At 38.0% G+C, this 11,353-nt stretch overlaps 1 protein-coding gene across 1 annotated transcript in view; it reads right to left on the bottom strand.

Annotated features, from left to right (window-relative positions):
* HACE1 (HECT domain and ankyrin repeat containing E3 ubiquitin protein ligase 1) overlaps positions 1–11,353 on the bottom strand; it is an 80,884-nt gene that overhangs the window by 29,081 nt on the left and 40,450 nt on the right. The window contains exons 11-13 of the mRNA XM_015572751.1: positions 6,590–6,924; positions 5,436–5,504; positions 5,112–5,199 (exon numbers count right to left, since the gene is read on the bottom strand). Of these exons, the coding sequence (XP_015428237.1) occupies positions 5,112–5,199; positions 5,436–5,504; positions 6,590–6,924 (492 nt within the window). The remainder of the gene's footprint in view (positions 1–5,111; positions 5,200–5,435; positions 5,505–6,589; positions 6,925–11,353) is intronic.

Genomic DNA, 11,353 nt, shown 5'->3' with positions numbered 1-11,353 from the left:
TGGCAAACTGCACCGGGAAGGCCGGGGAGGGTTCGGGGGCGGGAGGTAGGGGGGTAAGAGATCGACCAAAGGACTTGTATGTATGCATATAAGCCTAACCAATGGACATAAGACACTGGGGAATAGGGGAGGCTAGGGGACTGTCTAGGGCGGGGAAAAAAATGGACACATATGTAATACCCTTTGTAATAAAAAATAAAATTTGAAAAAAAAAAACAAACAATTTCTCTCTCAAAAATCAATCAATCAATAAAAAAGTTTTTAAAGATAGAGATGCGAATGCCCCTGAGGCCACAATGATTCCTCTCAGTGTGTACTGTGGAGAAATATGCACACATGTGCAATAATCACGCACAGAGCAGGGCCCATCAAGGGGGTTGGGGCTTTGTACTCTGTCCCTGCCCTAACCGGTCTGGCTCAGTGGATAGAGCGTCGGCCTGCGGACTCAAGGGTCCCGGGTTCAATTCCGGTCAAGGGCATGTACCTGGGTTGCAGGCACATCCCCAGTGGGGGATGTGCAGGAGGCAGCTGATCGATGTTTCTCTCTCATCGATGTTTCTAGCTCTCTATCTCTCTCCCTTCCTCTCTGTAAAAAATCAATAAAATATATTTTTTTAAATATCTCAAATTCTTTGCTAAAATTGTTTAATATAGTTAAAGAAATGAAAGTGGCATTAGAACAATACATATATAATAAGTTCTAAATAGTGAAGTACAATAAACTAGAGTGCATTAAGAATGTAAAGAAATTAAGAATCCTCGAAAAAAAAAAAAAAAAGAATCCTCTAAGAACTTTAGTTTTCCCACCTGTAAAATCGGGGAAATAATACCTTAGGTGATAATTGTGAGGATTAAGTGAAATAATGCATATATAAGGCATAATAATAATTATAATCATAGATTAGCTAACATTTATTAAAGCACCTATAAGTTTTAAGCACTTTAGATGTATTTTGACATGTAATCCTCACAACACTATGAAGCAAAGGGACTCTTACTGTCCCATTTTACAGAAGAAAAAAAGCAGCATCCAGAGGTTAACTTGTAGAAATACTTAACACCCAAACTGCTCAGAGAGGTGTTGTTCTTATTATCACTCATAATAATGTTAAAATTATTATTAACATAAAATTGTTAATAAGATTTAAAATTACATTAACTGTCCTTGCCATTATAAGATACTAAATATTAAATTATATCTTTTATCTATAAAATGTGAACCAAGAAATAAAAGCAAATGACAATTTTTTAAAGTAATTCAAATGGAACATAAAAAAATATAAAGTTCTACCTTTAAAAGCTAATAAGATATCTGTAAGATCAAAGCATCCACATACATATACACATACCTACAAAGCCAAAGGGCAGATTTTTGTATGTAAACTTTCTCAGTACCTGCATTTCCATAAAATAATTCACAAAACAGGACTGATTACAGAGGTTCCTCTTATTAGCATTTGTACAGCAATACAAAATGTTTCTCCCTTTAACTACAAGCCACCTGAAAACCACCAACAGAACAAGAAGTCAATCCCTTAGCAGAGATCCTTTTTGTTTTTAACTGTGTTTTGGGACAGCCTCAAGTTACATAAAATTTCTAAGTACACTAGAATACAAAGTATTTCTTTTTCCTGTTGTGAGAGTAAGCTGCCAACATGATGTCCAGTCAAGTCTAAAAACTTCAGTGTGCATTTCTCACAAATAAGAGAATTCTTCTACATATCAGAAAACAACCGTCAAAATCAGAAAATTAACAGACACATTACTACAGTGTATCTAATCCTTAGACCTAATTCAAGTTTTGTTCTTTTCCTAATAATGTCCTTTATAGTGCAATACCTGAAGAACTTTATTTAGTTGTCCTGTTTCATTCTGGTAGTTTCATTGTTTTCTTAATTTTCATGACCTCAATACTTTTAAAGATTGCAGGTCACTTATTTTGTTAGTATGTCTGACTCATGGTTAAGTGCAAGGTGTGCATCTTTGGCAGGAATATTAAGGAAGTGATGCCATGTTCTTCTCTGTGCGCCAAGTCAACTGGCACACTGATAGTTCTGCTTTGGTCACTGCCAAATGTGCCCACTGTAAAGTTTTTTGTTTGTTTATTTTTATTTTAATCCTCATCTGAGGATATGTTTATTAATTTTAGGGAGATAGAGAGAGAGAGAGAGAGAGAGAGAGAGAGAGAGAGAGAGAGAGAGAGAGAGAGACGGAGAGACATCGATTGGCTGCCTCCCACATTCACTCCAACTAGGGATCGAACCCGCAATCTAGGTATGTGTCCTGACCAGGAATTAAATCCACCACCTTTTGGTGTACAGGATGACACTCCAATCAACTGAGCCACCCAGCCTGGGTGATAAAGGCCTTTTGAAATCTTTGTAATTTGTATTCCATGGGGACATACTTTGAGATAGTAAAAATATCCCTCACATCATCAAACTTTCCATGTATTCATTAATTTTTTCAATACAGACTCATGAGTTGGTTGTATTTATAATATTTTGCCATCAGTATTTATTTTGATGGCCAAATTGTTCCCGATTTGGACAGTGGAGTATATTCAAGCTGGTTCTGAGTCATTATTAATCCTGAGTCATAATTCTTTAAAAAATTTTCTTGCACATAGATGTTCCAGGCTCATCTGTACTTTCACTGACCCAGCCCTGGAATTAGCCATTTCTCCAATGAGTCCTGATTCATTAAGAACGGTATTCAGAGACCAAGAACTGGGTGCTGGGTTAGCTATATCTATCTATCTACATTAAAAATTGTAAGCTCACACTGCCATCTCCAATTCCACTCCAAAGGCACATGGTTCATTCTATTTTCCTCCATTTTGAAACTCCTTTCTCCAACAATGAGAAAACAAAGCTCCCACTATATTCACTATACTTACGTATTGAACAACCTGTATGTAGCTTACATGAACCGTTTGTTCACTGCATGCATGCCCTGTACCCCACTTGGGCTTTGTCAAACTACTGAGCCACTGTCACCACCCTCCACACTGGACATTCTCCATACGCCACTGCAACTCACATACTCCATGCTGAGGCCCTCTTCTACACAGACACCCTCCTTTACCACGCCCCAACTCCAAACACCATAAAAGGAACACCATAATATTTGAGGGCACCTTCCTCAGTCTGGTCAGGCAACAAAATATTCTGTGAGTCAAAGAGGTGGGTAAGGTGGATAGCTGATGCAGATGCTTTTTGACTGAATTGTTCAGAGTGGGAAGGGATAAAAGAAGTGAAAAGCAAAGACAATATTAAAAAATAGCACACTACCTCTTCCAAAACTAAGTTTCTTTCACCCATAATCTCATTTGCCCTAGAATGGAGTCACACAATATAGGTTAAGAAAATGAACTTAAGAACCAGACAGACTTTTAAATTCTGGTTCTCCCACTTGGTGCTGAATAACTTAACGTACTTATCCTCTTTAGTTAAGAGTACCCATCTCACATGATTGTTATAAAAATAAAATAACCCACATAAAAAAATTGTATGATACCTGGCCTGAAGTTAGCATTCAATAATGTAAGTTATTACTACCTTCTCTTTTACATTACCATTCATTATTAAACAGATGTCAAAGGATACTAATAGACATTTGTATAATTTTGTCAGATTTAGTTCTTAGCTTTCTTTAAGTTCTGAAAGAATCCGTGTCCCTAAAGACATTTAAACACACCTGTAGTATTTATCCTATGACTACTAACCAAACCACAGCCTGCAGTCTATCCTACACTTCTGACAACGTGTTTCCTAAAATTTTGCCAGGGTCATGTCATTCTCCTAAGGCAGTGATGGCGAATCTTTTGAGCTTGGCGTGTCAGCATTTTGAAAAACCCTAACTTAACTCTGGTGCCGTGTCACATATAGCAATTTCTTGATATTTGCAACCATAGTAAAAGAAAGATTTATATTTTTGATATTTATTTTATATATTTAATTGCCATTTAACAAAGAAAAATCAACCAAAAAATGAGTTCGAGTGTCACAGGTTCGCCATCACTGTCCTAAGGGAAAGCTATCACTGGCTCCTGCCACCCTAGCAAACAAAGATTCTTTAATATAGCAGTCGAGGTTTAACAAAGGATGACCTAAATCTGCCTTTCCAGAATTGTATCTCATTCCTCACCTACACAAATTTTCTGCTTCACCCACCTACATGTCCATATCTTAGCTAGAATGTTCATCTTTCCCATTTATTCTCTTCAAATTTTGCATGTTTTTCAAGGTCCACTTTAAAAACCATCTCCTCTTTGACTTCCTCTGGATTATAGCAGCCAGAAGCAAGAGTTTCATCCCTTAAACGCCCGAAGAACCTGGTGATACTGTAATTACTATCATATAGGTACATTTATTATCTCCTCTGCTAGACTCAATTAAGATCCTCTAGGAGAAAGGATACATGTCTTCTACCTCCAAAACAACTACCATTAATTGAACATATATGCCAGTCACTATTTAATAGTCTTAATAGTTTTATGAGGTTTATCTCTATTTTACAGATGAAGAAACCAAGACTCAAGGAGGCTGGAGCTGTACCCAAACTCACATGAGCTGTTAAGTAGTAAAACAAGCTTTTTCTAACACATTACATGAAACATGAGATGTGTGGAATGAACCCTGGCAGGGGAAAGGTTGTCAGGTCAAATAAATTTGGAGGATTAACAAAGTTAGATCACTCTTTTTTAGTAGAGGGCTTCTCAAAGCCTTTAATATGATGCTGATAAACTTCATAAATCTCCAACAGGGCACATTTCCCAAAGTATCTGGGGATAAAATCTTTTTCCCAAGGACCATGAGCTTTATAGGGCTAGTGTTCCATGAAGCTCATTTCAGGAAATGTGGCAACGTGTTCTGTTGTCTTTGAATAGCCACTGCACATAGGACCTCAATACACATTTCTTGAAGAAAAATTACTCCTCATACTAAACAAACATACTAATGTAATTTCACATATTAAAGAATAAGGTAATTTTACTCCTTTATAGCAGGAGGTCTCACATATAATAATTGCTTCACTAAACGGTACTCACATTTAGAAAGTCAATTTTCATTAAACAGATTAAAAACAAGATTAAGAGAAATTTATACCTGTGCTTTTATGATATGCATAAATCTTGACATCAACTCAGGACATTCAAGGAGAAAGTGAAAGTGGTCAAATATAATTTTGGGATTTCTGAAAGAAAAATACATTTTGTTTAAGTGAACAGAAACGATGACTAGCATTAAGTGAAATGCAGATTCAGATATATGGATATTAAAACAGAAGAGCAACACACCTACAATACTTTCACTTGTCACTGAACATTATTTTAATAGTTTAACAGAAGTAACCTTTTTTCTGTAGAGATGAAAACATAAGTAAAGAAAGAAAAGGCTACAAGTGTAGTCATGAGTCCAAGAAAGCCTTACCTGTTAACAAAGCATTTTAAGACTTCATCGTGTTTGCAGACAAATTCGATGAAACGGGGTGAAGTCATTCTGTGGGGAGTAAAAAAACAATTCAGAACACACAGACAAAAGTTGATACAACAAATTTGAAAACTATGTATTGAAATGGACTGGCTTCTAGACAAAAATTCGGTTTGGGTCGTCTTTACAAATTAAGAAATTGAGGCATGTCTACCCAATCTATAAAATGAAAAAATATAAAATTTTCATTAGCATATAAACAAGTGACTTTTTTAAAACCTTGAAATGTTAATAAGCATCTCTGATCTATACATTTCAAATACATAATAAAGTGATCCTATACAAAGTGGTATTCAGCATTCCTCATGCTAATAACTTATAGAATGCCTATCAAATAATTCTAGATTGGTATGAATATCCTAACACTAGATCAGAATAGAACTTAAAATCAACAAATTACCAACTGTTTTTACTGAAATTACAAAAAATAAAATAAAAAATCATAGCATTTCTTCATCTATCAGAGAAGTAATAAGCATTCCATGTAAGCCTTGACAGTTGGGTTTCCCGTTTTGTAATGCAGGCGCCTGACTTAAGTTTTGGTTGCCAAGGCTTCTGCTTCAAAGAGGTATACACTTCAAAGATGGCTATCTTTTAATAAACACATTGCCAGCCACCCAACTAGATAAGAGCCAGGCCACCTCCCCACATTGAGGCTCCTTTGTTTTAGAGATCTTGGTTGACTTGGATAACTGACCATTTAGGCCACTTGTTTTTTTCTCTTCCCACACTTTAAATTCCCACTCTTATGTTTTAAATTCACCAATAAAGACTGAGCACCAGAAAACCCCCACCTTCGACCCCCCAAAAAGCAGAACACCAGGCCCATACCCATACCGCTTGTGCACTAGCTCTCTAGTGGGCCATGCTCTTGCTCTCGCTCTCTCCCTGTGACCTCGCTGTGTGGCCCCAGGTGTGCCATGTAATTTCCAGACCTTGTAAGTAATAAACTTTTTTTTTTCAAAGTTTCCTGATGGTTATTGCTGAAGGGCGCCTTGCAATCATAATAAGAACCACAAGGGCTAGACCAGCCACCAGGTTGGTTATTGATAGGCTGAGACCTGCACAAAAAAACAAAGCAGAAACCTTCTTACCCTGGAGGCATCTGACAAGAACAGCACATGTAAAAAGCTTGAATGACAGCACTTAGCCGGTTAGCTGTCATAGAAATAACATCCTGACAGTCTGCACCGGCTTCCTGTTTCCCTCCTAGAGCATCTGGTTTAGATTCCCTGGTACCAGTGGATAGATTTTCATAGCTCCCAGGTCCTGGAGGTTCAAATGGAGGAATGGAAGTACCATCTTGATCTTGGCCTTTTTGTTTTAGTAAAATAGAAGTGATATCCGTTGAGTCCTTTTTGTTTTTCATCAGTTCTGTAGCTATTAAAACTAGCCATTCATCTAATGAGTGCCAAAGCAATTCGAGAGGCTAAGAGAAAAAGAAAAGTTTTTTAAAAAAATATATCATTCTGAAACTCCAACCAAACAAATATTCTCAAAGAGAAATTTTACTCTAGATACTACTATTTTCCCTGGTTATTGTAACAGCAATGCCTATAGGCAAGTAACAAAAAGTTATGAATGTCATATAAATGACAATTTCTCCATTTACAATGAAAACTTAATTTGCATTTATGCATTCCTTGGAATAAAAAGGGAAAACTAAAACCTAACAAAAAAATATATAAGTAATCTTGTTTTAAAAATTTTTATTTAGTTTTAAAAGCATACATGCATATTCCAATGAGTTCTTATTTTCATTCCTTTACGCAGTTCTCAACCTGTGGGTCGCGACCATCGGAAAACACATATAGCATATCAGATATTTACATTACGATTCATAACAGTAGCAGAATTACAGTTATGAAGTAGCAACAAAAATAATTTTATGGTTGGGGGTCACCACAGTATGAAGAACTGTATTAAAGGGTCGCGGCATTAGGAAGGTTGAGAACCACTATAAAGTTTATAGAGATATAATTGGCATAAATATTGTATAACTGTAAGGTACAAAATGTGATGATTTGATACATGTATACATTGCAAAATGTTTACCATAATTTTATTTTTTTATTCTTATATGACCACAGAATGCTGTAAACCAAATCATGTATTTTGGAAAGACATACCCTTACAATACTTCAACTAAAATAAATAATATTACTTTTAAAGACCACTATGGGAAGAGATTATGCAACCATATTTGGAACCTTAGAAAATGTTTAAAGAACCTGTTCTGCCAGAAAATTATTTCCAGTTATTATCTAACAAATCCTTCTGCTACATCTTTAGCCTTCCTCCAGGTTTCCATAACATTCTCTTTTTGAAAATATTTCACTTATTGAATTTACAAACAATTAAATCACCCTTAAGTCTCCACTTTAAATGTTAAACCAAAAAGAAAACAAAATAAAATAAAACACCCACTACCATTAACAAAAACCTAATTCACTCATTCAGCAAGCATTTAATTAGTAGGCACTTGGTAAACAGGTAAGCAAAAGGTGAAACTAATTATACCCTTTCTGAGGCTGAAATGAGCACCCCCTTCCCCACAAAGAGCTTTTCCATGATTAGGCTCAGACTGCAGCTGGAAGACTCAGTGTCCCTGAGCTGCTTAAACAAGAGGCAAAAGAACTGGCTGCCACAAATACTGACATAATACCTTTACTGAAATGTCTTTTTTTTTTTCCTTTCAATCCTCACTGGAAGATATGTTTCTTTATTTGGGAGAGAGAGAAGAAGAGAGGAATAGAGAGAAACATCGATGTGTTGTTTCCTACACTTGCCCTGACCTGGGGTCAAACCTGCAATCTGGGCATACGCCCTGATCAGGAATCAAACTCACAACCTTTTGGTGTATAGGATGATTCTCCAACCAATTGAGCCACCCGGCCAGGGCTTCACTGAAAATGTTTTTAATTCTAATCATGATTCAAGTTTGAGTCAATAGTTTCAGTTCATGAGTAAAACATTTAACCTGCTATAAAAGATGAAAAGAACTTATGTCAACAAAACTATTTAGCTTTACATCAGAAAATGAACTTCTAAAACAGAAAGAACAGGTGGTAATGATGTAAAACTGTTTGAAACAAAAGGAAAAAGGAATAATAAGCCTCTAAATGAGAATGGCTAAAACCTAGAAAATCAACCATTGGATGGAGATGAGCCTAAGGCAGGAAATGAATCCTGCTGCTCAAGCAGAAGAGAGCACTGAGCCTGAAGCTATCACAATCTTATTTTCAAATACAGACAATGTGCAAAAATGAAAGACAAAATTTGAATAATCCAGAATACTAAAAAAACTATAAAATTTTCAATAAAGGAACACAGAATAGAATTAAAAGAAAAAGAGGGGAAAAGAGTAGTTAAATCATCTTAGGCTTTTTCTCTCTTTACTAGCTTTTTATTTTTCATTCACACATGCACTAAAACAAAATCCCAACCTTGAGGTAGTTTTACTTAAGGAGCTCTCTCTTTAAAGATTTGTGCAGAAAATTCCTTCCTCAACCACAAAAGAATACTATGAAAATAACTTTAATTTCTAACTGTGGTAGCCACAAACAGATTATAATACATTTTAAAAATTAAAAGTAAACCATATCTGTGATGCTTTCTCTACTCATAAATAATGATTAAAACATTAGACAAAATACAAAGCACTGTACAGATCAACTGCTACTGAAAAATGAGTTAATGACTATGGAAAATATGAGCCGGCTTCTTGGCACTGTGGAAATACTGCTTCATTTCAAATTATTAAGTGATCTTCACCACAGAATTACATTCTCCCTATAGTAATAATGACAATCATATATAATTTTTAAAACATTTGTATATGTAATCCCAACTTGCAGAAAAATTAGAAATTTTTCAAGATCCACATGCCAAAGAGAGATACAAATCTGACAGGAAAGCAATACTAACTTTACTAAGTCCATTAATAGTATCTTGGATTCTTGTTAGTCTGACTATTCTCATCTTGATAATGTCAAATGCCACAACTCAAAAGATAAGCTTTTATAGTTAAAAGTTTCTCAATCTTTCTTGGCTTCCAATTTTTCCCAATTATACTTCTATGATACTGTTAATAGTCGTAGCTTACTATTCACAATAGCATATCAAGACTGAGGAAACCTAAACTCTCTGGCCCATGCTCACCCTTCTTCTAAACCAGAACTGCCTCCTCCTACAGATGCTCCGAGAGTTCCATGGCGCTAGGTAAAAATCTCTTAAACTAAAAAACTAGGTAAGTGTTCAGACAAATTTAAAGGACTTCTAAGATAAATGAGAAATCTAATAACAGGATGTTAAATAATTTCACCAACTAAAAACACACGACCTATAAACCTATTCATTTTAATGGAAAACCTGTTAGTTAAGTTTAATAGAGGGACATGGTACCTAGTTAATGAAATAGAAAGTGGGGATCAATTGCTACCTTAGAAAAATGTAATAAAAATTAAAATGATATTTCCAACTTAACATTACAGCAACTCAGCAAATGTTTAAAGATTTTTACAACTTGAATCAACCCACAATGAAGAGATCTTATATACATAAATGACAATGTAACTTCTATTTTTATTCTTAAAGTGGAGAGCTAAGTTTTATAATAAAAATGTTTTAACAAAGTGGCAGATCAAAATTTAAGAGAAAATAAGTGATCAGAGGCAAAAGTAGTTGTCAATAATGCAGAAAATAATGACTTAAAAAAATAAAAAGACTAACAAAATAGATAAATATATATATATACTAGAGGCCTGGTGCACAAAAATTTGTGCACTCGGGGGGAAGGGGGAGGGTCCCTCAGCCCGGCCTGTGCCCTCTCGCAGTCTGGGACGCCTCGGGAGATAACGACCTGCTGGCTTAGGCCTGCTCCCGGGTGGCAGAGGGCAGGCCCAATCCCTAGGTGCAGCCCCTGGTCAGGCTCAGAGCAGGACCGATTGGGGAGTTGGGGCGCCGCCCCTGTCATGCACAGAGCAGGGCGGATCAGGAGGTTGCCATGCCACCCTCAGCCATGCTCAGGGTAGGGCTGATTGGGGGGTTGGGGCACCGTCCCCTGTCACACTTAAGGCAGGGTCGATGGAGAGGTTGTGGTGACACCCCCTGTCACGCACAGAGCAGGGCTAATCAGGAGGTTGGGGCGCCGCCCCCTGTCACTCACAGAGCAGGGCCCATCAGGGGGGTTGGGGCTCTGAACCCTGTAACGCACAGAGCAGGATCGATAAGGGGTTTGGGGAGCTCCCCCCTGTCACACACAGAGCAGGGCCGATCAGGAGGTTGCCATGCCACCCTCAGCCATGCTCAGGGTAGGGCTGATTGGGGGGTTGGGGCACCGCCCCCTGTCACACTTAAGGCAGGGCCGATGGAGAGGTTGTGGTGACACCCCCTGTCACGCACAGAGCAGGGCTAATCAGGAGGGTGGGGCGCCGCCCCCTGTCACTCACAGAGTAGGGCCGATGATGGGGTTGGGGCGCCGCCACTGTCACACTTAGAGCAGGGGCGATGGGGAGGTTATGGTTCTACCTCGTTACACACAGAGCAGGGCCCATAGTGCAGGGGGAGGTTGAGGAGCCGCACCCTGTCACACACAGAGGAGGGCCAATCAGGTGGTTGGGGCACCACACCCTGTCACACACAGAGCTGCAGGGTGATCAGAGGGTTGGGGAGCTCCCCTCTATCAGGCACAGAATAGGGCTGATCAGGGGGTTGGGGCGCCTTCCCCTGTCAGGAACAGAGCAGGGCGGATAGGGAGGTTGTGGCCTCGCCCCCAGTCACCAACAGAGACACAGGGCAATTTGGGGGATTTGGGCGCTGCACCCTGTCCTGCTGATCCCGGTGCCGGGAGGCCTCGA

Source organism: Myotis davidii, unplaced genomic scaffold (assembly GCF_000327345.1).
Source record: "Myotis davidii unplaced genomic scaffold, ASM32734v1 scaffold68, whole genome shotgun sequence".
Classification (NCBI taxonomy): domain Eukaryota; kingdom Metazoa; phylum Chordata; class Mammalia; order Chiroptera; family Vespertilionidae; genus Myotis; species Myotis davidii.
Note: the sequence above shows the minus strand (reverse complement) of the source record. Positions and strands in the feature narration are given on the sequence as shown.